We start from the raw sequence: 26,579 nt of genomic DNA, 5'->3' as shown, positions 1-26,579 counted from the left end.
ATAAAAAGGGAAAAATTTACTCCTTTTGACTAATTTAGGAGTTAACCAGAAATTTACAAAAAAAAAAAAAGTGAATACGATAAAGGAATTAATTTCACATTTCTCTAATACTCATACAATAGAGCCATGTCAGAAGAACACTGAGGATTTTCAATAAGCAATGAAATTATAATGGGGGAAATCAAGCCATTACCGTCACTGGAAATCACATCTGCTTCTTCACATCTTGTTCCTCCATTTGCTCTTAATATGTAGATTTTATTATGCAAGCTCTCTTCGTGAAAACATACAGCTCTTGGTACAGTGAAAGCTATACCGCATCATGTGTGTATATCTGTCGAGCTCTTGGTACAGTGAAAGCTATAGCGCATCATGTGTATATCTGTCGAAAACAGTGTATGGCGCTAAAACTGTCCCAAGGGAATTCAACACCAAAGATTTGATAGATACATCATTAATGCTAAGGGGCATCCCGGTGTCTCCAAATATCACCTTCTGGATGCGCCATAACGGGATATGAAAAAGCTGTAGTCTGGATGTTCTACTTGACGACGGCGAAGCCAGTCATCTGCAGCCTGAAGCAGTGCACTTACTTGCTGTTGCTCGTGCTGTTCATCAGACATCCAAAGGGATCCCCATAACTTGTATGAAGCAAGCCCAAAGACGGGCAGAGTTAGCTTCAAAGGCTTGTCTGATTTCTTGGCAGTTCTAGCAGATCGAGCTCCAGCATCTGCACACATTGGGCTGGTTCCATCTGTGGAGAGAAAGCAAAAGGACATTAGATAGCCGAGCGTTAGTAAACTTTGTTCTTTTGATTTTCTAATAGAACCCTATTATATTTGCATGGACGCAGAAAAAGTAAATCCTTAAATTGGATTTTAGCTGTCTAAGGAACTTAATCATATTATAAACCTTGGTTTTGCTTATGATCGTTCAATAATTATCGGGCATAAAAAATTGCAGAAAGTTCAGTTAAAAAATCATTTCAGAATTGAATGCTTGCACTTTTTGAGTTCTCACTGGGATGAGATACTAAACTTGGTCAAAATTGACATTCCTCATCGTGGTGAAATGCTATTTGCAGTTACAAGTAAAAGGTAGATGAAGTAAATGCAATACGTTGATAACAGGTAGTTGTAGGCACGTTTAACGAAATTAGTTCTTCCTCAAGAGAACATACAAAATTTCTCTACAAATTATTGCGCACTGCATAGAAGTGAAGAGATATGCAATCACTTCTTCTAGGAGCAAAGCTAAATTTAGTTGCAACATTTAGAGATGTGACTAAGGATATGAGCTTAGAGCATCCACATCAGATACCCTATTCAAAAATTTTACTTTAAATTTTGGATAGGATAACTAAAAAATCTTTGCATAAGTTACCCTATCCATTCCCTAAATTATGCATTTATGAACTGTACTTCTCTAAATTTAAGGAATGGAATCCATTCCCTAAACATTATAGAGGAGAGAGAAGAAATAAGGAAGCTGATATATGATGTATTGAAAAGTGGATATCCAAATTTAATAAAGTAACTTTTTTACCCTAAATTATGCATTTTGAATAGGGAAGCTGGTATGGATGCTCTACCGTGGATTGTTCAGTATGCTAATATCATTAATCACGGCAATATGATAATAAAATTACAGACCATAGGTGCATGTATGATCAGGTAATAGCTACTTACATTTAGGAGTTGCCAAACGATGGAATGTCAAAAAACATGCATCCAAATCCTTTAATGTTGGGCCTGTAGGTATTCTGTATATTGGATACCTGCAGTACAAAAAATCATATCACGAGTGATCCAATAAGAGAACAGAAAGGAATATCCAAGCATATGCAATCTAAACCAATTGGTACATGAAGAATATATCAAGAGGTAATGCTGAAGAAACATACCACGCGACAGACATCCAACTTGATGGGTGTAGATCACAACTTCTGTATGTCTTAAGTCTTGGAAATTTACTTGCAAGAGCTGATATCTGCAACAGATACACGTAGGTGTAAGAGACAAATTTATGAGAAAATAGTTAGTATATTCAAGACCAGCCTTGCCTTGTTAGCAAGAGGTTCTCTTCCATGTGGTGGGTCTCTCTCTAGGTACTGAAATACAGGAGTCACTGGAGTGCAAGCATTGGCATCATCGCCAGTAGAGCTTCCTTGTGCATTGTGATTGGTAGTTTCCAAAGATGCAAATCTTTGTTGTAACTGGTCTACACTTGAACAACTGCCATTGCTGCTAGCATCCAGGCAATGATCTCCATCACTTTCGTCATCATCTTGCCTTAAAACAAACAATAGAGTTATTTAAGTAAATATTTCATATTTAGTTATGATGGTTGTTAGGATTCAAACATTCCTTACTAACACCAATAGCCCAAATGATAAGATACAGGAAGCAAAGGCAGCACCCCATAGGCGCCAAGGGGAGATGAGTCCCAATACCATTAATATTCCCAAACAGAGCCAACCATCAATCAATAATTGCATGTTGTCTTATGGAAGTATCATGGACTCAAAGTAATACTGATGCATTTTGCAACTATTCATCCTTGCAACGCAATAACTTACCCATAACACTACAATTAGATTTCATATATAACAACTAGCAAACCTAGTAGAGCAAGAATCCTATTGTATTATGCTACTAGTGGTAATATTTTTGTTCTCACCAACCTTAAGTTAGACAAATAGCAAATATATGTATCTTCTTACAACTTGTTTTGACTAATGCTTGAAAAATCCACCTCCATTAGCCTTTTATACTTAAAATGCCGCAATAGATATCCTTCAGTTGTCATGTACTCAAAGTAAACAATGTAACTAGATGCTTTTAAACAACCCAGATTGTAGGGAAAAAAATTCAAAATCAAAACTACACTAAAGAATTATCCATCACTAGAACTGCAAAACTGTACATCCACGCACACTCAATAAGGAATTTTGTAAAGCAAAGCCCTTGTAGGGCAAGGTAGAACACAGACGTGTAATAGTGCATTAATGAACTCAGAAAGATAGCAAACGTTAACCATGATACATAAAGATATTCATAAGTTTAATAAATTCCAAGTGTCTATACAAATTCAAAGGTCATTTTGTTGTAAATTGCAAATTTGTAGAGTATGAAGTGAAAACTCATATTATACAAATCTAAATATCTATATTATGCAGTACGCTGAACTTGTACATATATAGATACATAAATGTGTACAAACATATACATACGCCCATATATAATATTCAATATTATCCAGAAAAAAATTTACATATCTTCTTCTAGTTTAAGATGCATTGTTGGCATACCACCCATAGTTGTCAAAAGCGCTCGCTTAAGCGCAAGGCGCAAGCTTCCCGCTTCTAAGAACTTGGAAGCGCAAGAGGTCCAAGAAGCATGCGCTTTGCTGCACCTCACGCAAAAGCGAAGCGCAAAACTTTCCTCTTCTGTTCGTTTTTTTTTATATATACAAGTTTAAAGCCCTAAACCTCTTTATTTTCATCTACTTCAAACCCGCTGCCTCTTTGTCTTCCTTTCGCCGCCCATGCTTCTTCAATCGCCTCTTCGAGTATCCCGTGATGCTTCCGATGGCTCGGGAAGCATCACGGGATGCTTCTGACGCCACGGGATGCCTCTAGGGCCGCCGGAAGCGTCGCGGGACATCTCCGAAGGCGCCAGAAGTGTCTCGCGACACCTCCGGTGCCGCCGGAAGTCACGATCACCGTTTATTGCATATTTTTTTTAAAAGATTTAATAAATCTTACAATTCCTAACTTAAATGGGGTATTTCAAATAGGTGTTTATAAAACTTAATTAAATTATCCAAATAAAATATATAAAAATATATTTTAAATAAAAAAATTCTAATAAATATTATAAACTAATATAAATCAGATTTAAAATTTATAAAAAATATATTTTAAATATAAAAAAATTTCTGATTAATTTATATAAATCAGATTTAAATATATAAAAATATATTTAAAATTTAAAAATAATTTTTTTTATTAATTCAAATAAATCAGTAAATCAGATTTAAATTTTAAATACATAAAAAATATATTTAAAATAAAAAATCTGATAAATTTTATTAAATAGATTTAAATATATAAAAATTTATTTTAAATTAAAAAATCTAATAAATTTTATTAAAACATATAAATCAGTAAATCAAATTTAATATATAAAAAATATATTTAAAATATTTTTTAATAAATTTTATTAATTCAAATAAATCAGGAAATTAGATTTAAAATTTAAATACATCAAAAATATATTTAAAATAAAAAAAATCTGATAAATTTTATTAATTAGATTTAAATATATAAAAAATATATTTTTTTAATTAGTAAATCAAATTTAAATATATAAAAAAATACTTAAAATAAAAATAATAATAAATTTTATTAATTCATTAAATCATATTTATATTCTATAACTATTTTTTTTCCTATTTTATTAATTAATTATTATTAATTTCAATGGTCTTGATTCTTAATTTTAAGATCTTAACCATGTCAAATACATTAACTCCATCAACTAGAAAGGATATTGCTTAGAATTATGTAACATGTTCGGATCCTAAAAATTCAAATATTGTCAATTGTATTTTTTTAGTAAAATAATAAATGGTAGAATTTATCGACACAAGCTACATTTAGTTGGGAGCAATAGAAATGTGAAAGCTTGTCTGAAACGTCCCGAGCATGTTAAAGAAGAAATTAGAGAGTTCATGCAAAAAAAAAAGAGTAATTTGAAGAATCAAATTGATGAAATTCCTCATTCTGATGATATTAATGATTTGGAAGATTTGGAAGAACATGAAGATGGCCATCAAACTAAAGTGAAAGGGAAACAATCAATATCCAATTCAAGCATCCATCCTATGGTCGAAAGTAAAAAGTGTAAACAAACAGAACCTATTAATCTTTATTTTATGAAAGATATTGATGAAATTGTCAAACAAAGTCGTGCAAAAAAAATAAAGGACAGTATGATGAAAATAAAAAGAAATTAAGAGATATTGCAATTGAGAAATTTGCAAGTGAATGTATGATGCTGGAATTCCTTTTAATGCTGTCAAATATGATTCTTTTAAGCCTTATATTGAAGTTATTGGACAATTTGGAACGGGATGAAACCTCCATCATATCACGAAGTCAGGGTTAAGTATTTGAAGGAATTGGCAAATACAAACTCGCTTCTCAAATCCCATAAAGAAGATCATGCTAAGTTTGGGAGTACAATCATGGCAGATGGATGGACGGATAAAAAGGGTAGGACTTATAAATTTTTTGGTAAATGATCCCAAAGGAAGTGCATTTGTTGAATCAGTTGATGCTTCAGGTTATTTTCACATAGCTGACAAGATGTTTGAGTTACTTTCTAAATGTGTATCGCATTGGTGAAAAAAATGTAATTCAGATTGTAACAGATAATGCAACCTACAATGTCAGTGCAGGTAATATTTTAAATTTTTGTTTATTTCAATTAATAATTGGATCATTTTTTTTTTACTAAATTTATTTATTTTTTCAGGTTGTCTTTTGGAAAACCGATTTCCAAACTTGTACTGGACTCCCTATGCAACTCATTATTTAAATTTGTTGCTTGAAGATATATTCAAAATTCTTCATCTCAGAAAATTGCATGAATGGACGTTAATGGTGAATGGTTATATTTATAACAAACCACAAGTATTGAGCATGATGAGAGAGTTTATGGGACATAGAGACATGGTAAGAATTGCAAAGGCACATTTTGTAACCACTTTTTTTACTTTAAAGCGGTTTCATGTACAAGTAAATCTAAGAAAGATGTTTACATCTAAAAAGTGAACAAATAGTCGATTTTCTAAAGAGAATGCAAGAAAACATGTAGTAGAAGTGATATTGATTCCATCTTTTTGGAAAAATATGATTTTCCCATTAAAAGTGGACGACCCATTGGTGAAAGTATTGCGGCTGATAGACGGTGAACAAAAGTTTCCTATGGGTTATATTTATGAGTCCATGGACAAGGCCAAAGAAGTTATCGCTACGTCATTTAACAATAATGAAGAGAAATATCGTAGCATTTTTGAATTCATTGATAAAAGATGGAACGTTCAACTCCATCAAACTTTACACCCAGCCGGATATTTCTTGAATCCAGAGTGTTTTTAATCAAAACCCCAACATAGAAAATGATACAGCAGTAAAGGGTTTGTACAAGTGCATATCTAAATTGGTGAAAGGTGAGGATTTACAAGATAAGATCACGAATCAATTGGAAAAATACAAGAAAGTAGGACATTTTGGTTTGCCAATGGCTATCCGACAAAGAGCTTCAAAATTACCAAGTAAATTTGTAAATAATATACTGTGCAATATTAATATTGGATGGTAATAAAGTTAATCTTATAATTTATATGTTTTTGTATTTCAAGCTGATTGGTGGTTTTCTTATGGTGCATCAACGCCTGAATTAAAAATATTTGCAATGAAGATTTTAAACCTCACATGCTCTTCACGTAATTGGAGTATTTTTTAACATGTAAGTTGGAGTTTTTTTAATACATATTAAAATTTATATTATGAACTTAACTTTTTTACTTTTTAATTTTTTTTGTAGATACATTCTAAGAAAAGAAATAGGTTGTCTCAACAACGATTGAATGATTTAGTATATATCAAATATAATAGAGCTTTGAGGCGAAGAAATGACATGCGAAATGAGATTGATCCTATTAGTTTGTCAGAGATAGATGCTAGTAATGAATGATTGTTGGGAAAATTGGATGACAGTGATAAAGACAATGATAATGATTTTGTCTATGAAGGTGAAGATTTGCATTGGAGTGATGTAGCACGAGCATTTGGGATTGGTGAAAGTGCATATGATTTTCGATCTTGAAATGCGTCTTCTTCAAAAGGAGCATCATCATCTACTTCAGCAAAAAGAAAGCAATTTTCAGCTCAAACTAGTCTTGTAGATGAAGAAGAGATTAACCTTGATGATGAAACTGAAGAAGAAGATACCGATGGATACAAATCAAGCGATAAAGCTGATGACATAGATTTGGACAATGAAGATGAAGATGATTATTTTGATATTTGATATTTCATCTATCACATTTTCAAAGACTTTTGAGTTATTTTAAGTTTTTTGAATAATCTACAACTTCATCAAAGAATATTTTGTTTATGATTATTTGTATTTTCAAAGACATTTTCAAAGACTTTTAATAGATATAATATTCCTTTTGCTTTTTTCCATAAAGCCCACGCTTCGTCTTGCGCTTTGCGCTTTAAGCCCCAACACCCTTGAGCGTTTTTTTTCGCCTTGCGCTTTTGACAACTATGATACGACCTTTGCAGGTCAGTCTTATGGCAAACATTTGATTTCCTTAGTTGAGTTAATTTTCCTTTTATCATAACAATTTGGAAAAGTTTGATTCTATTTTTATGGAAATAAAAATAGAAGTGTAACCATATGATTACTTATGTAAGAAATGGAATGGTGTTGATGAGGCAAATGAAAAGAGTATAGAATCTCTTAGTAAACAAGGAAAGTAATGTGTTCTTTATATGCATAAATAGACTGTCTTTGACAGAAATTTTCATCACATCTATTCCAAATTATCATTTTTCCTTTATTTCTGTGTTCTTAGGATGGAAACAAAGAATTGACAATTAGAATTGTAGAGCTGAACCTCCAGCAAGTTGATGTTTTTGTCATTGTTTTGTAAGCCTGTTCAACATGCTAGTTTGACTAGGAACCTAAACCCAATCCGGACTGGATTAACCACTAAATTCATGAAACATCAAGGACAAGTCAAGTCAAAGCTAATTGATCAGGGTAGGTCGAACCATTCCAATTATTCTGTCATATCATAATACCATTCAGGTTGAACTGGTCAGACAAGATGAATCCTAGGATTGATACCCAAAACAGTCCAATAACCACCAGTATGGACTTTATGGGTTTGAAACCAATGGAGTCAGCCAAATGGAATCAAGTTAAACTAGCTAAACTTTTAGAGGTGACTCTGTAGTTGAAGGCCACTAATCTTTGAGGTAGTACTAAATAGATTGTGAGATTTGTTTTTTCTCAATGTTGTATTACTTTATAAAAAAAATAATGTATAAAACTATAAATGATAAATAGTTAAGAAATCTTCAAAGAATGTATTTATTGCAAAAGAATTTGAGGAGCTACAAAAATCTGAATTTTTATATTGAACGATCAGATATTTGTGTACGGCATTAGCATGCACTAACAGTCAAATATCATAGCTTAACCTCAAAACATCAAATAACAAACTTTACAATAACCCTAGTTATGTGAGAAATCACAAGGATGATATAACAGGAAGTAAAAGAATTAGCCATTGAGAAAGTTCTTTTCTAACAGGGCAATCCTTACATTATCTGACCAAACTATCTAACATAGTATAGAGAAGGCATCACAAATACAGAGTTAAAATGGAAAAAACTGAGCAGAAGAAAACAGTGAATGATCAAAATAAGTAATTCCAGGTAAATTCTGATCTCATATACAGACATGTTTTTTTATCATTTAGGCAATGAAAATTGGGATACATCTCAAACGTTGAAGCTGAAGAATAAAAACATTCTCAAACTAATTCAATACACGTGTTTCTGAGCTCAAGTAAAAAACTGCTGCCATAGGAATACTATTTAAAAAAATCCACCACATAAACACCTTAGATGGCCACAAAGGTTTATGTAGTGGGAAAAACATCTATTCCGCAAATGGCTACATTAGGATCATATCCAAATAAATAAATATATTGCATGGATTGTAGGTCAATATGCAAAACTTCTTTTATATGTATAAATTGGTTGGCATGCATTGTTATATGCTATATGTTACATGTTTCATATTATATTGATCACAGTTGTTAAAAACAGTATGGGATTAGGATTGTATAGTCAAAGAATCAAAAATTCGAAATGGTGGGGGAAAATCATTTAATATATGAGATTAGATGTTCTAAAATCTTAAGAAGAATGCCTATTATATGCTACATATGACATTATTAATAATACATGAGCCAGCTTAAATTGTAAATTGGACCCCCTTAATGACCTGAGCCCAAAGCCTGCTGTTGGGAAGGCCAAAAGAAGTAAGATTCAGCAAGGGTAAAGAACATGGTGTTTTGTCAAGCCAATAAGTCTTACTAGGAGTTGGTCTCTGTTAGAACCTATGTGGCATTTTGATGTGTTGTCAAACAAGTTTAAGTAGGGTTTGTTGTGTTGTGTTGTTTATATGTGTGTCTAAGTGTGTTGGGACTTAAGAGAATAAACAGGTACTTGCTTAGAGACTTAGGAGAACACACAGGTATTTGATGGCTTAGAAGCATCGGAGACAACAAAGCCTTACCAAAAGATGATGGCACAACAAAGGAACTGACGGTCTTGATGCATATGAGGTATAAGGATCTGTGAATAAGTCCTTCGGCGGAGCAAGGACGCACGAGGAGTGATCTGGAAGAGCTCAATGCATCTGATGGACGAAAAGCCGAAAGGAAATCGACTCAAGTGACCGGAATAGAGTACGGGTGACCTCAATTTCGAGTGACCAAAGAATCACCTAAGCGACCGGTGAAGGCAAGATTAGTGAATAGTCAAGTATAAAGGTTGGTCATGTTCCAAGTGACTGAAAGCATTCCAAGTGACCGGAAGCCTCCACTGTTGAGTCATCTAGACCCGTTGTCAAACAGCCACATCAGCAGTTTGCAAGTGACCCAAAGAAGCTTCTAAGCGATCGGAAGCCTCTGCTATTGAGTCATCCAGACCCGTTGCCAAACCGCCACAACAGTAGTTTGCAAGTGACCCGAAGAAGCTTCTAAGCGACTGGAAGCCGTGAAGTCATCCAGATCCAAGATAAAGCTTGAATCCACATTAGCAAGCTCCGGGCAACAGGAAGTCTTCCGAGCAACAGGAATATGCCATGTCAGCACAACGGTCAAATCGAGATGAAATCTATAAATAGGACTAAAGCTTGAAAATCAAACACCACACATTCGAATACTTTCTGTTTTAGTTCTTCTATTCACTCTTCTGCTTAATCACTGTAAGAGACTTCTCTGCCTCTGAAACGTTTCTGAAGAGAAGAAAATAGTGGACATACTTGCATAGTTCTTGGACTAGCAATTTGTGGGTTGCAAATCAAGTAAAGCATCGAGCCTCTTTCTTTTATGTGTTATTTGTTTAATTAATGTGTGTCCTTGCTAAGTCATTAGCAAGAAAACACAAAATTTGAATTGTAGGTTTTGCTATTCACCCCTCCCTTCTAGTGATCCGAACCACTTCCACAACACCAACAATTGGTATCAAAACCGGACTGCCGAGAAGGACCTAATCGCCGATTAAGCAACTAGAACTGGAGGAATGACCAGATCAAGCATTCAACCGCCAAAATACGAAAGTGACTTTGCGCTTTGGAAGCGCAAAATGGAGGTATTCTTTCAAACTGATTTCGATATAATGTTATCAATTAAATATGATTTTGATATACCCAAGGGGAAGAACAAGAGGAGCATCACTGGACAAAGAAGCAATGAGAGGACTTCACTGCAATTCTATAAATGGTAAGGTCGGGTACCATTTACTAAGTACCCATGCAAAAATTAAATAGAATTAGTAAATACAATTCGGCAAAAGAAGTCTAGGGAAAACTCCTAGAGAGATCTACTTAGAAACCAACTTAGCCACCTCTGATTGGAAAAGTAAGAAAAATGGCTTAACTACATGTAGAATGAAGGAGATCCTCACTAGCCTCACCAACCTTAAGGAAATAGTGTCAAATAGGGACACGTTGAGGTATGCCCTAAATGCATTTCCATGGACTCAAGAACAAAAACAAAGTTAGCAAAGAGAGATCTACTAAGAAGACAACTTAGCAACCTCCGATTGGAAAAAGGGGAAAAGGTGGCTCAACTACATGCCAAAATGAAGGAGATCCTCACCAACCTCAACAACCTTGCGGAAATAGTATCAAATATGGGCATGTTGAGGTATGTCCTAAATGCATTTCCATGGATTCAAGAGTGGATGTCAATGGTTGACTCCTATATTTCAAAGAACATCGAGGTAAATAGTTTAGAAGATTTATTTTTGACCATAGAATTGCATGAGTCTAGATGTGCAGGTTTGACAGAAATAGAAAAGATGAACAACAACACAGCACTAAGAGTGAAGCAGAGTGAGTCAGATTTGAAGTCGTCAACGGATGGAGATGAACAAGCATAGCTAATAAGGAAAATGAAAAGATTTTTTAAATCTAATAATTTTGTGAGACAAGCCACCAAATTGCTAAAGAATCAGAAATGAAAGGTCAGATGCTTCAACTGTGACAATGAAGGTCACATTAAGGATAACTACTCCAAGCTCAAGAAAAAGAGGAAAGATAAGTTGAAGCCCTAAGAAAGAATCCTAAAAGTAACATGGAGCGACACCTCATCTTCAGAGGATTCAAAAAACTGAGCATATAGTTAGTTTTGCACTGATGGCAACTCATCAAGAAGAATATGCCGAAAGCTCATCATCAAGCAAAGAAAGCAACAATGTAGGAGTCTCAACCTATGAATCTGACACGGTGATATACGTAATCTACCCTCAGATCAATTGTATGACGCAATTAAAATGCTCTCTAGATCATTATGAAAGGTTAAAAATAAATGCATGGAACTGAAAAAGATTAAATTTGAATTAGAAAATAAATGCTCTAAGAAAGAATTTGGAAAAATATCGGATGAAAATGCAAAATTAAGTGAACAGGCAGAAACTCTTAACTTTGCATTAGAAAAATTTGTTATTAGTTCAAATAATCTAAATATGGTGTTAAATAACCAAAGAACAAAATTTAGCCGACAAGGATTAGGGTATGGAAGACCAACATATTATTTTAGAAACTCTAGCGGCCAAATTAGAAAAGTGCAAAAAAAATTATTTCTCAAAAATATTTGATAAATCCAGTAAGCACAAATCTATTTTTGGTACCAAAATTAATTTTGACTTATTAGATTTTTTTAAGACGGCCATAGAAATAGAAATAGAAATTACTCAATGGATGATTGACTCGATATGCATGATTAGAAATAAATATTTTATTTCTATACAATTCTGTTGAAATTTTTTAGAAATTATTTTTTTGGAAACATATGATGTGCTCTGTCATTAGCCAAAATTTCATAATTTTTGGATGTTTCAAAATTTTATAAAATTTATTTTTAGAAAAACATGTTTATTTAAATTAAAAAGTTAATGAAATAGGATTTTTAGAAAATTAATTTTTTGTGATAGGAAATACTGTGTTTGCCACTTGATAAAATTTCAAATTTTTATATTAACTCTGAATATGTTTACCAAATTTTCAAAAGGGTAGAAATTTTGAGTTTCTCGAATCCCATCCTTTTGTTGTCGTCAAAGGGGGGAGAAAATGGAAATTAGGTATAACAGCAAGAGGAGTTAGAATTATTATTATTTTTATTATTATTTGCATTATGATTATTTTACCCTAATTTAAACTTAGCTTGATGAACATAAAAAAGAGAGAGAAAGTTAGAACCCCGAGTGGTGTTTTGATGTGTTGTCAAACAAGTTTAAGTTGGACCTTGTTGTGTTACTAATAAGTGTATCTAAGTGTGTAGGAACTTAGGAGAACAAGCATATATCTGATGACTTGCAGTATCGGAGGTGGCAAAGCCTTGGCAAAAGACGCAAGCCGACCAGAAGAATTGCACGGTAAAGGAACCGACGGGCTTGATGCGTCCGAGATACGAGGAGCTATGAAAGAATACTATGGTGGAACAAAGATACACGGGAAAGAGCTCAGTGCATTTGAGGGATAAAAAGTCGAAGGAAGTTTGCCCAAGGGATCAGAGCAAGGTATGGGTGATTTCAATTCCGGGCGACCAAAGAATCAGTCACCGACGACGGTGAAATTAGCAAATGGTCAAGATAAAGGTTGACTATGTTCCAGGCAACCGGAAGCATTCCAAGCTACCGAAAGCAGCCACCACTGAGTCATCTATACCTGTTGTCGAAATGAATCAGAACAGCCATGTCAGTAATTTCCAGGCGACAGAGAAGCTTCCAAGCGACTAGATGGGAGGCTGCTGAGTCATCCAAGGTCGTTGTTGGGCAGTTGCTGAACAAGATAAAGCTTGAATACACATCAGGAAGCTCCAAGCGACCAGAAGTCTTTTGAGCAACTGGGATGTGCCACGTCAACACAAAAGTCAGATCGAGATAGAATCTATAAATAGGATTGAAGCTTTGAGAACAAACACAACACACATTCGAACACTTTCTGTTTCAGCTATTTTATTTACTCTTGTGCTCAATCGTTGTAAAAGGCTTCTTTGCCTCCAAGACATTTCTGAAGAGATGATAGTGGAAAAACTTGTATAGTTCTTGGATTGGCAACCCATGGGTTGTAAACCAAGTAAAGCATCAAGCCTTTTCTTTTACGTGCTATTTGTTTAATTAATGTGTGTGCCCTTGCTAAGTCGTTAGCAAGGGAGAACAAAATTTGAGTTGCAGGTTTCACTATTCACCCCTCCTCTCTAGTGATCCGAACCGCTTCCGCAACACCAACAATCTCTATGCATCAATGTGGTAGATCATCTAAAACTTGGAGGTTGAGAGCCATTGATGCATGAAAACATTGCTAGGTAGACTGGTATTTGTATGTGTAGGGGAAATAAGACAAAGTCTCATATGACCTCCCTACTCCGGACATGTGCCAGACTCTCAATGTATGGCCAACACCAGTGTTGTGGGCCTGTTGCGTATTTGTGCTTCCACATGTTGGGTCATGGTGGACCAAGATTGCTCTTACTGGGCTGGACAAAGCTCTTAGAGTCTTAGCAGGAACAAATCTTCAGGTATGCATTGCCTAGTCATAGGTGGCAGTGAGTGCGACAATTAATGTCAAATATTGATTTTTGTTAAATAAAATATATAATAATAATAAGAAATAAATGAACTAAATCGTCAAACACAAAGTGAGGAGGCTGAGTTCGAACTAAATCCAATGGATCGGCGTGGAGATAAGGATTACGTTAGTTCAAACTGGGATTGATTTGAAGTTGATTTGGCCAAGTTATGGACGAACAAAGTTTAAAGCTTAAACCGGTTCAGTCAGTTTAAAATAAATGTGGGTGTTTTTGAGGAAACTCTCTTTCGTCTTTTTTTTCTCTTTTTCCTCGCCGCATACAGCAGTCATACAACTGCCATCCCTCCTCTCTTATTTCCTATTCCCTTCTTCTTCTCCCCATTGCTTCTCTTCTTCTCCTCCTCTTCTTCTCCGACAGCAACAAAAAAAACAACTGTAGCTCTTCTCCTCCCTTTCCTCCATCAATGAGCAAAAGCAAGAGCAGCCTGTTGCTGCATCTCTTCTTCTCTGATAGCTCCAACAGAATCACCCTCCCTTTTCCCCGCCAACAAGTGTTGCTGCCCTGTTTCTTGGCAGCAGTCGCCGGAGCTCGTCGGAACTCGCCAGAGCTAGCCAAAGCCACCGGCGAAAAGGAAAAGGTTCTCCTTCCTTTTCTTTCATTGTTTCAGTAGGTTTCTTCACCATCCTTCCATTTTCTCTTGGGTTTTAGCAACATTGTCAACAACCGTTTCTTTTCCTCATTTCCAGCACTAGATCCAGACAATAACTATCAATAGCAGCAATGCAACCCCTTTTCGGTGTCACTAACACAGCTGCAGCTGTCTCAGCTCCTTAGAAGGTATACTTTATGTTAATCGATTTGTTGTAGGATGAGTAAATAATTAGATAGTAATGGAGGTCTCATTTAGGAATGCTAAGTGGTACGAGATAGCAAGATCAAAAATAATGATCTATCAGCTTCGAGTTGTAGATAATGTTTAGATTTTATGTCATGATTTTTATAGAGTATTATTTTGAGTATTTGAGTTATTATTGTATTATATTGTAGATATGAGTTCGAGTGGAGTACGGTGATCTACCGACACTCGAAGATTTTGTTGTATATAAAGTAGGTGCGACTCTTATACATTTATCATTGTGCATGAATAAACAAATAAATGAGATTATATATATACTTGTATAATTGTTTTCAAAAGGGGATTAAATGATATTACAAATAACGAAATTAATTAAAATAATAAAATCATTGGAGGGTAAATAATTGATTTTACTTTCTGTTCACATGTGGGCTCATATGGGGATTAAGATGGGAAATGTTGTTTTAAAAAATTAAATGGATATTCTGACCTACTCTTCCATTGATATCTGTCTTTAAATTTGCTTGACCTTTCATACTCAATATTGTTTTTTTTGGATAAGTTTCATACTCCATATTATTGATATTGCATGTTGCTGTTACTTGCCCCTTTACTTGCAAAGCTTATGATGATATCGTAATGAATTATCCTGATTCATATTAAAAGTTGACTTGGATTGAAGATATTAACTTAGAATTGAAAATGATGGTAAAAAGGATTAAAGTAAAATAACAAAGATGGTAAAATGGACTCCTAAAAGTGAAAACTCTGAGCCTAACCTTATACCAGAGTACTGGACCGCCATCTCAAACTATCACGATGCTTTTATTTTCACCAAAAAAAAATATAATAATAGGATAAAACAAAGAATTCTGGAAAGTTGGTTAAGTTCTAAACTCCTGCAGAGCTAGTCCAAAAGAATGTGGCTGCATTTAGCAATGTTCAGAAAAAAGATAGACACCGCAAAGAAACAGTTTGACACATACAATGTCATAAATCCGTGTATCTTGGCATTGAAATCAAGCATCGCTAGTTGGAACAGTTCAAAAAATTGTAGAAGAGAGAGCTAATATAAAATCACTTAAAAACAAGCGATCATCCATGTATACCTTGAGCTCACGGACGAGTTTGAGGCGCCCACATATAGCTGAACAGCTGAAAGATATGGCACATAGTACTGCACAACAGAGTCGGTCCCGTTCAGCTCCAGCGGCACCCCGGCACCATAAGCACTCCATTCTTTGAAATTCTCCCACAGATCTCCAAGGCAAAAGTATGGATGATAAGGCAACGCTGTTCTTCCATTCCTCAAATCTCTCACGCTTGTCTGCCACAACTCAAATGGTGAGATGCACACAACAACGTTAACACAATAGCGGAAGACAGGAAAGGCAACTCCTTTCTCGTATTTTAGCGGACCTTAGACAAGCATAGAGCGTGCACGACTGGTCTGATCGCCTCAAGAAACCGGTCGAGGTTTCCAGCAGTAGGTGGCAGCGGCAGCTGGGGAGCCGAGGGCAAGGAAGGCACCGAGGGCTCCGACGACGACTCGTCTGATTGGGCCCTGCTCGCAGCCACCTCGCGGGGCTCTATGGGGGGCGGCACCGTAGGTGGAGATGGCCGTGGCTTAGACCGTGCCGGCCGTGGCGTCGGTGGTTGCTGCTGCTGATTCTGAAGTTTTTGGTACTGCTGCTGCTGTTCATTCAACCTTCTGAGGGCCGGCGGGCTGTAGAAGCGATCGTTACCGAAGCGGGCCGACGACGAGCTACTGGAGGCGACCATATCGGGGGAGGACGGGAAGTGCGAATTCGACAGATTAGGACCAGTCTAGATCCCCGTATGGATCTATGGAATCGAAAGGATTCGCGAGGACGCCAATGGCGATCGATCGAAACTGCTTTTGTTCTTGATTTTTAGGGTTCTGGGGGGTCAGTGGAGGAACGGCGACAAGAGGAGATCTATGGGGCGATTTAGTGTGAGGACGAGTATGGTTCTCCGCCTCCCTTCGGTTCTTACTTCTTAGGCAAACTTGGAGATCCCGTCACCTCCTACTGGCCTACTGTAACCACACTGCACAGCCGAGCCGCAGATCTCCTATGCGCGCGTCCGCTTGCATCGACTCTGTGCGACAAATTTATTTTATCCGTGGAATATACGAGTACATTTTTCTATTTAATAATATAAGGAACAAAATAGTAACCTGCATGTTTTATTTGTTTAGTAAACTATATATATCAAATTTTTATAAAAATTAATTTTATATTTTTAAAATTTTTGGTCAGATAAGTTTAATAAATACGATTTTAGGACTCCATTTGCTTAAAAAAAAATCATAACATCCCAAAAGGATTATTTGCAATCTTATATAAAGTAAAATTCTACAAAATTAATTATCTATATTTTAAAATTATTAATTTCCATCAAAATTAAGATTAATTCTTGTGCCTGCACCTCGTCAGGCTAATGAACTCAAGGTTATTGCTGAGGGAGGAAGCACAGGGTGCTTAAAGGCCCTGACACAAATTTAGTCTGATAACCTCGATAAAATATACCTTTTTGTTATTGAAAACACTGAAGTAATAACCTTGCCAAACCCAAGTTCTTCAATATAGAATCCAATAATCATTCTACAGCTTCAACAATTATTGAACTGAATGTGCCATTAAACAATATCCTTACGCACAAACTGCAGTATCTGGTAAAACACACAAATAATATACAGTTGAAAGATGGACTAATAAGAAACTGTACACGAATGCAGAATCAATCAGAAGAAAAAAAAATCCCTCCCAAATGCCCCAACCAACCGCCACTAAAAAGTAGTTGAGATGTTATTTTCTCTTCTTAGCTTATCAATTAACAACTCCATCATTCTTTTATACCGAGGCATGTAGTGATCAGTGATCATGGTCTGCGATAGACGGATTTTCCCATACATATCTCTTGGAGTTTCATAGATGCCTATGCTTCTATTGTTGAAAGCATCTTCAAAAGATTCAGAGTAATCCAATGCAGGAACTGTGACCATATGAATGATTCTACCAGGAGGAAACAACTGGTGCACCTCTTGATCATTTGAGCTTGTAGGTATTGCATTTAGCATTGTTTCAATCCACATTTTTTTGTCTATATTGTTTCCTAAGCCCTGCTTATCTTCATTATGGAGGTCGGCGTTGCTTTTTAGCACTAGCGACCGAACTCCGAGTGCATGATCAACAATCAAAATTTCCTCACCTTCCGCTATTTCTTCATAGCCAGAGGCACTGTTGGTAGGCTTTTCTGATGATGGCTCCTGTCCAGCCGACTCAACTGCAATAGTGTTGCTTACTGGCTGGACCTGCCCATCCTCATCAGGGCTTGTGCGTGTAATGAAGGATCGGCGCTTTCTATTTTTGCCCGAACAACATGAGATAGATGAGTGCCATGTAGCTGTTGTTTTTTTAATTACAACCTGTATGTCAGCCAGAGAAGACAATGGATGAGCATAGCTAATTACTTTGAATGTTTCAGCTAGTATTTGCTCGAGTAAAGCTTAGAGTAATGCAAATATGGCAGGCACAACATTTTGGATTGGGACATCAGATAGTATCCTTGGCCATTGCAGTAAAATCTATAGGGAAAATATGGTATCAGAGGATAAAGAAAGGCATATAAATTGATGGAAAACCTGGATAAAGTTCCTTCTGTATACAAATTATTGTTCAGGGCAAAAAAAAAAGATTTAATCTGTAAACAGCATATGGATGATGATGTGAGCACTAGCTAAATAAATAGTGATGGTTTAAAATAGTTAAATAATATAAATGGATCTTCCTCATATACAGCATGGTTGGTAGTCGAGTACAGGTTCAAGAGAGTGCTTTTCTTGGCAGTGCATAATGAATAAGGAACTACAACTTGCAAAAAAACAACTCAAGAGTGCAGGTCTATAACTCAGAAAATACCTCAGTGCTTTTTGACACAGGATGTAGGAACGTGCGAGCCTCTCTAACCCTATACCTCGCAACGGATAAAGATGGCATACAAGACCTTAGAGTAGTCATAAAGTGATATAATCCTTTTAAGAATGTTGTATGCTGAATTTCATTTTGTAGCCATGAAGAGGCCTTAATCTGCAAAAGAAATGAATGAGAGAACTTAAGCACTTTTTATAGTGTGCAAAACCAGTGAATTAAGCATTGATTGCGGAAAATTTAACAAACCAAAAAGTCTTATCAACTGAAACTAATTGATGAGGCTTCTAGAAATAGAATGAAGAAAGGTACATGTCAGTGTGGAACGAAGATATTATTCGTGGGGCATTGGCAAAGGGAAGATGTGGATGATGTAAGAAGATCGCTTCTATAGAAGCCTATGTTGGAGATGTGCCGGCAAGTAATTAAAATAATCAAAAGAAAATTAAATTAAACATATACAATATTCTTGCATTTGGAATGTTTGAGCATAGGGTGTTAGTGCTGATAATGATTAACCATTTTTTACATAAGTTGGTTTGCATAACAAAGTGGCCAGCACTTGGTAAGTCAATTTTAGCATATGTTGGAAATGTATTGGCAAGGAATTAAAATAACCAAATGAAAAACCATGTTCTATAAAATAGTTGTATTTTGGGATACACAAGGTGAGAGTGTGTGGCATTAGGCTGATAATTCATATTTTTCACATAAAGCAGTTACACATAACAAAAAGGCCAACATTAAGTAAAATCAATTAATGCATTCCAAATATACAAATGTCGAGCCAAGTACTAGTAGATATCATCTATAGATTTCTAGACATTGCAATCAATTGCATAAAGTAGTGCTTATATATTTCTTCAGTGTCCTGGAACCTGTTCCCAAGGAACCAATCCCAATTCTGGTTTATCTACGGTTTTCCACTATATCACCTTACAGATTTACTTCTGGTTCCTAGGCTAATCAGTTGAAGGAGCTGGTGTGATGTAGTTTTAAAAACTCTTGGTGTAATTTAAAAAAAAATCTGGTTCATTGCCCTTAAATATTTCCCTAAATTATACAACAAGTACACATGAAAAAAGTAATCAGCTTCAGCATATTGGAAATGTAGAAGTTCCAGTGTACAGGTGTACAGAAACCAGCATTACCTCAGAACGAAGATTGTCAACAGAAACAGCTGAAAAAGTTGGCACAAGATCAGTTGCATTGACAACAGAAGTAATAAACTTTTTGCCAGACTCTGCTAACTCCCATGACATGCAAGCAGCTGTGGTGAACACAAATTTCATTTATGAAAATACATCCTGAAATAATGTTATATATATAACTATTCTTTTAAAAGATATTTATCATTTTCCCATAAAAATAATTGACAACATCAGTTTACACAAAATCGCATTTGTGTAACTCAAGAGTCCTAATCATCTAAAAGAACTAACCGAGAAATCAGGAGCCACTCAAGCAAACTAAAGTTATATCATAAGTACACAGTTTGCTCGAGATATCTGTGGAGACATAACATCCGCCAATATGATTAGCGATTTGTTTGAAGAATCAGTGGAGAAATAGCGCCCACAAATATGAACCACTTTCTTCATAGTTCCAATTTCTCCAATTTCGAATGTACACTATAAAAAATATTACCGAGAGATGGAAGTTATATATGTAAACTTTGATAGCAACTATTAATTAATATATGATATCTTTGTTTGTGCAGTCAGCTCCGTGATCAAGGTTACCCATGGTATGGATTGAGTTTCAATGTTTAAAAAATATGTTTGTTGTTTAAGCAATATGTTTATGAAGTAGGTCAAGGTTGGCTAGATACATTATATTAAACAAAGTCTAAATATGTCAAGGTTGACCAAACACTTGTAGCATGGAAAGCTCAATAAGTTGTTGGCAAGGGAAAAGATCAAGTGGGTCAATGTTGACTAAATACTTAAGTTAAACAAGTGTTGGCGGGTGATGAAAGTTCAAACAGGTCATAGAGGATTAGATGTCTGCAAATGATGGAAGTCTAGGCAGGTGATGAAGGATCGAATGTCTAGCATATGGAGGAAGTCCATGTATGTTGATGAGGACAGAATCCTTGGCTTGGTAGTGAAAGTGCTAGTAGATCAATGGTAACTGGATCTTATGCAATGGAAATCTTGGTAGGTTGAAATCAATTGGATACTAGATATTTGATAAAGTTCCGGAGGCATGAGGAGTCTCTTGGCATATTGAAGTACGAGAAATATGGAGGCTTCTTGGCATGTTGAAGCCCCATAAGCATGGAATCTTCTTGACATATGATGAAGTCCCGAAAGCAAGGAGTGCTTTCGGCTACTTGGCATGATGAAATCTCAGAAGCATGAATCAGAAGCATGAAGGCTTCTTGGCATGATGAAGTCCCGAAGACATGGGGTCCTTTAGCACAACACAAATTCAATTTTAGTGTGGTGAGAGTCAGAGTTCTAATAGATTGATGAACCCAAAACCACAAAGTTGTGGTTTGCTTAAGTTTGACGTTATAGTAGTCAACTGATATGGATATGTAGTCAACTGATGGTACAAACCACTGATGGAACGGTCTAGTCAATTGAAGAATCTGAAACCATGAAGTTGCAGTGTGGACAGATTCAGAATTTATTGCAGTCGACTGAACATGTCAACGAAGAGAATGTCAGTCTATGTTTGGTGCCTAGTTGACCGGTGTATCAAAAATCAATTGAGATGGTAATATCAATCAACTAATGTCAAATCAAGAATCATGAAAGAGACATCGAGGGGATAAATTTGTCGCAAAAAGTTAAATTTAACTTTGCTATAGTGGAAGACCGATGAAAATGAAATAATCACCAATTAGCAGATTTCAAACTGGATAGAAGGTTGATTTCATCGAGACGGTTTTTGAGTGAGTGTTGTTACATTCCTAAGCTATCTTGTTGCAAATACAAAGGCAAAACAACACTTCGTTGTTGTAATTTTCATTTCTTGTATTGCTTTTGTTATTACTAATATTTTTTGTATTGGCTCTTGTATTTGAGCAACATGTGTTGCAAAAAATTTCTTCACCTCCGAAAGGTATCTAAGGAGGAAGCATAGAGGGTTTGCGTGAGTGTACACAGAGGAGTTCTGAATCATGTTATATGGGTTTGTCTTTCTTATTGCTTTGAATTTTTATTTGTTTTTGTATTCCACTATGCAAATTTATTGTGGACAAAGAACACAGATGAATCAAATATCGCTTGCTAATTGCTATTCCCGCCCCCACCCCACCCCCAACTGCACTCAATGGTCCCAACACTCTTGGTGCTGAAAACATTTAACAACATTTAAAAATCTGACCCTTCATCAAACTACTGTGTATTATTGTAGTGGAAGTAAATACACAAATAATTTCAAAAATTAGGAAACTCCAAGGAATTCTTCTAAAGCTAGTCCCAAATTCTTGATCAAAGGCAAATACAAAATATATGGGAATTGCTCAAAATGTTTAAAAGCAATTTCTTGGAAGAAAATTCAAAGCAAGATACATAATAAAATAGTTTGGAAGGAACCAAATACAAAAAGGTTACAAGGTGGACAAAGACACATCTGGCACGATTCTATCCCAAAGCACGGGCGCGCGCACACACACACAAACACATTTTATGAAACAATAACCCTTGAGATGAGTTTTCTTGGCTTTGGCCATTTTTTACACAGGCATAAGGTCATCATACGACAAATAAGTGTGCTGGCGTTGCGACATGAGAGCAGTAAATGACTTAACATTGTCAACAGATCAGTGGGTATGAAAAAGCTACTGTGTGATATAGGTACATGCAAAACTACAGTCATATCCAAGAACTAGAATTTGAGTCTAGAAGACACAAAAAGAAAATACAGACAGACAATAAATATCTGAAAGTAAAAAAAAACATCATTGCAAGACTCTAATCAACGCAGGCTGAGGGTAGGAATGGATTGTGCAATCTAAGCCATGAAAGCAGGGAATTCTTCTGCACGAATAACTTGCATGGGTGAATGAGCCTCTATAAAGAAACATACCTGGACCAAATGCAACACACGTGGTTGACGAGAACTCTTCATGCTCTCGAAAAATATATGTTAGAATTGCGGCTATAGCAGCACCCATTGAGTGTCCAATAATCTACATTCAATTAAGTGTTAAAAAGACGAATGTCTGTGGATACTGGATAAACAACTTTTCTGTGGATAAACAACTTTTAAACAAACTGAAAGGAGCAGTAAATAACTTGACAGAAAGCTGGAATATTTTTCAAACATTTTTGGAATTCTTTCAACTTGCTATGCTAAAATTTAAATGAATTTATCAGAAATTTTTAACACAAAGGGGCAGAGCAACCTTGCACAGATGTGGCAGAAATGCTTTGGCTAGGGCTGTAGGGGATATGCCTCTGTTGTGAGCGTATGGGCAAAATCACCAATCCAAAGGCGATTTTTACTTGGAACTTTTATGGTTGATTTTCTCGCCTATGATCCAATTGCACTTATGAGTCTCTTTTATGGTGGATTGCCAAATTATCTTTGTTGTCGTGGTGACCTAATAGGAACTCTCCATAGAGCCATGCAAGTAGTCAACCATATTAAACTACATAAAAAAAATTGCACATCTTATAATCTTGTTTGCTCATGATTTCGTGTCTTTCTTTATGACATAATTTGTGTTTCTCAATTGCTGCAGTCTATAAAAGGATAATCTACTTATGAGTTGCCAACCTTGTACTATCAGTTTAGAATCAGACTACCACATTTCCCTCAAATTCCTTCCAACATGCCAACTATCTTCACAGGTAATGTGAACAGCTCAGCATATGAGTCTCTAAACACAAATGTCCCTAATCTGTACCAAATGTCATAATACCAGAAAAACTGATTATCTGATGTGAATAGTTCAGGATTCTCACTAGAAAGAAGTCACTAGCCATGTGTGATGACTACTACACTCATTTTCTACCTCTATGTCGACCTCTAGGCTTGAAACTAAGCATCTCAGTATATAAATAGCAGCAAATCATGAAAATCCCAATTGAGCAAGAAAATGAATTTGTGATGCATATTTAGGGATGCCAACTTCTTTTAGAAAACAAAAATGAATAATCTCTTGCATTAGTTTCACATAATTGTGTTTTTTTTACTTTAAATTGGCAATAACCCACTGACAGATAGATTAGTGGTTTACCAGGAAATTGTAGTCTGGATATTTGTTCATTGCTTTTATTAGATGAGGAATGGAACGTTTAGCGATCCAACGAGCTGCAGCAACCATACCAGAGTGTGCATATCCTATAATCAAACTGTCTGTGCGACCTTCAGTTGCAACAAAATGGTGAAATTGAACCATAGAACTAGTTGCTGCTGTCAGTTTATCCTTCAAGCTTATGGCCCCACGGATCACAAGAAAAAATGTCTTGGAATTTCTGTCACGCAAGATTGTGAAGGCAGGCTTCAAAAGCTGCAGTGTCAAAAACCATCTGAGGAATGAGCATTAAGAATGGACAACATTGTGGAAATTAAGTCCGCAACAACTAAGATCAAAGAAATTGAAGAGTTGGTTACTTACGCACCCCTGTCTTGGGCTCTTTAATAATAACATCTTCTTCACTGAATCCGCCAGATTCCATAAGAACATGATAAGGTTTCTTTGAGAATAAAAAACACAACTGCAACAAACTTAGCATATGGGTCAATTCGGCCAAAATTTCACTGCCTTTCAGCTCTATGCAGTTGTTCCCAGTAAACACACTTGCAACCTCTAGGTTACCCTGAGATACAACATGGCATACACTTCCAATTACAATATACTTGAAACATCAAACCAAGACCACAAATAACTATTTCTCAGTTGTGTATAAAACGGAAGTGCAAAGTGCAAAATGTAGGCAGAGAACGAACTTAGAGAATTAATTGAGGAGAGCAACAAACAATTGTTGTACAACAACACCAGAGATACGAGCCAGGAATGTATCCATGAAAAAAAGCAGTAGAAAATGTCTTATACGACTTCTCAACCAATTTTTTACCGTTATCATAAAGAAATTCTAGGTCATTCTAACAAATAGTAATAGAAGGCATTAAATCCAAACACAAATGCGAAAGGATAAAGACAACCGATAAAGAAGAAAGTAATTATAGGATTTATCTGTAACCTAGTGAGCAAAGAAATGACAGAACTTTCCCATTTTGAGTTTTAACATGAAAACCGACGGAAAAAAAAAGAAAAAGAAAAAAACTCTGATTGGGATTTACAAAGACAACAACAACAACAAAAACAAAAATCACTTCAAACACCATTGCGTACACAGTCTGAAACTGAATCCACAAACCAAGCCAGAAGGTCTAGAAACTCATGGTTTGAGGATCCTAATTCGTTTGATACAAAAAGTGAAGAGCAAGACGCGCCAGAAAACAACTAATCAAAACAGGAACGGGCAAAAATAGAATCCAACTTTAATGAGCATAGCTGCCAAAGAACCAAAAGAAAGAGGGAGGCAATATATTCCACGATCAGAAGACCTAAGAAATAAGCCAAACAACTCGCCAATTCCTCCCCCCAAGACTGCAACTAACCTGCCGCCGCATGTGGTGTCTGATCCCGAATAACAGATCAGAGAGCGGCCACCTACCCATTGTCTCGGAGTAGGTTAGACGGACCGTGCTCGCTACCAGAGCCGCCTTCCCCATCCACGTCACCGGCGGCTCAGCCGACCGCCGCGCATACATCCTCATTCGCCGTCTCCTGCTCCACCTCTTCCCACTCCCGCGGCTCTCCACGACGACGGATTCGCTGCCGCTCTCGCCACTCTCCTTCTCCTTCTCCTTCTCCTTCTCCTCCTCCTCCTCCGACACCCTCCCGCAGAGGACCAGGTACAGCAATACTGCCCCGGCAGCCGCCACCGTTGCCTCAGCCACCGCCATCAGAGATCAACGATGTCAGACGAGCCCTACGACCAGGGGCGGCGGAAGGAGAAAGATCAAGGGATTTGGGCTCTACTCTCCGGCCCCCTTCTTCTTCACTTCACACCGAACCGTTGCGTAAGCAAATAGAATACGAGATTATGTCCAATTTACTAAAAACCCAGATTCCCAGTCTTCATCCGCGGGCCTGATGCCAAATAAAACAATAATATTAAATTCAAAACGAGGATAAATTTGTAATTTCGTGGATAATTCGCGCTGGAGTATATTTTGAAAGGGGGAATTATCGAGAGCATCTAATTGCTGTAGCGGGGCCAGATCCTCCCACAAAAACGAGTAAAGGATCCTCTCCAATCGATACCTGTAACATAAAGTTTACAATTCAGTGTAAACTCAGAGCACAGTCCCACTCGGCATCTCGGCCGTCCAATAAAGAAATGTTGCGATTGGCTTCCATTTCAGGCTAAATTATTATGTGGTTCCCGTTCCGTGGCGGCGACGCTCCGTTGATGGAACGGACGGTCATGATTGGAAGAACTGCAATCAGCGATTGATCGATCAAGCCTGAATCATCAAGTCAGTTAATTTGACCAGCACAATCTAATTTATTATTCAAAAATATAATAGATATATAAAAGATATTTGTTCGTAAAATACAGAGAGAGAAAAAACCATACCTAATGGATTTAAAATAGGTATTCAATAAGTATTTTAAAATATTTTTACAATTAAAATACTGACAACTAAAAAAATAGTAATATTTATTCTTTTAAAAAATCTAGTACGATAGTTAAATAGTTCGTTGTCGGATCACAAGTTGACTTTTTCTTTCATATTTTAGTGTTGAGATTCCCAGTCAAATAAGGCGATGACTGAGATCATGCATGGTGATTCTCAGGCATTGTTTTTTTATTCAAATAATGATC

The 26,579-nt window shown here is 36.2% G+C and overlaps 2 protein-coding genes across 2 annotated transcripts; both read right to left on the bottom strand.

Moving 5' to 3' along the window:
* Positions 1 to 80: 80 nt before the first annotated feature.
* On the bottom strand, positions 81 to 16,802 carry LOC122009955. Its single transcript, XM_042566280.1, has 6 exons — positions 16,187 to 16,802; positions 15,877 to 16,094; positions 2,063 to 2,291; positions 1,904 to 1,989; positions 1,689 to 1,777; positions 81 to 754 (listed from the first exon to the last, which is right to left on the bottom strand). Exons 1-6 carry the CDS (start codon positions 16,547 to 16,549, stop codon positions 489 to 491), a joined length of 1,251 nt encoding a protein of 416 aa, XP_042422214.1. The 5' UTR covers positions 16,550 to 16,802; the 3' UTR covers positions 81 to 488.
* A 550-nt stretch (positions 16,803 to 17,352) lies between these two features.
* On the bottom strand, positions 17,353 to 25,772 carry LOC122009954. Its single transcript, XM_042566279.1, has 7 exons — positions 25,306 to 25,772; positions 24,303 to 24,500; positions 23,918 to 24,190; positions 22,762 to 22,864; positions 19,872 to 19,990; positions 18,712 to 18,879; positions 17,353 to 18,218 (listed from the first exon to the last, which is right to left on the bottom strand). Exons 1-7 carry the CDS (start codon positions 25,651 to 25,653, stop codon positions 17,580 to 17,582), a joined length of 1,848 nt encoding a protein of 615 aa, XP_042422213.1. The 5' UTR covers positions 25,654 to 25,772; the 3' UTR covers positions 17,353 to 17,579.
* Positions 25,773 to 26,579: the final 807 nt, after the last annotated feature.

This window comes from Zingiber officinale, chromosome 8A, assembly GCF_018446385.1.
Source record: "Zingiber officinale cultivar Zhangliang chromosome 8A, Zo_v1.1, whole genome shotgun sequence".
Classification (NCBI taxonomy): domain Eukaryota; kingdom Viridiplantae; phylum Streptophyta; class Magnoliopsida; order Zingiberales; family Zingiberaceae; genus Zingiber; species Zingiber officinale.
The sequence above is the reverse complement of the archived record's forward strand: the minus strand, read 5'-3'. Positions and strand labels throughout refer to the sequence as shown.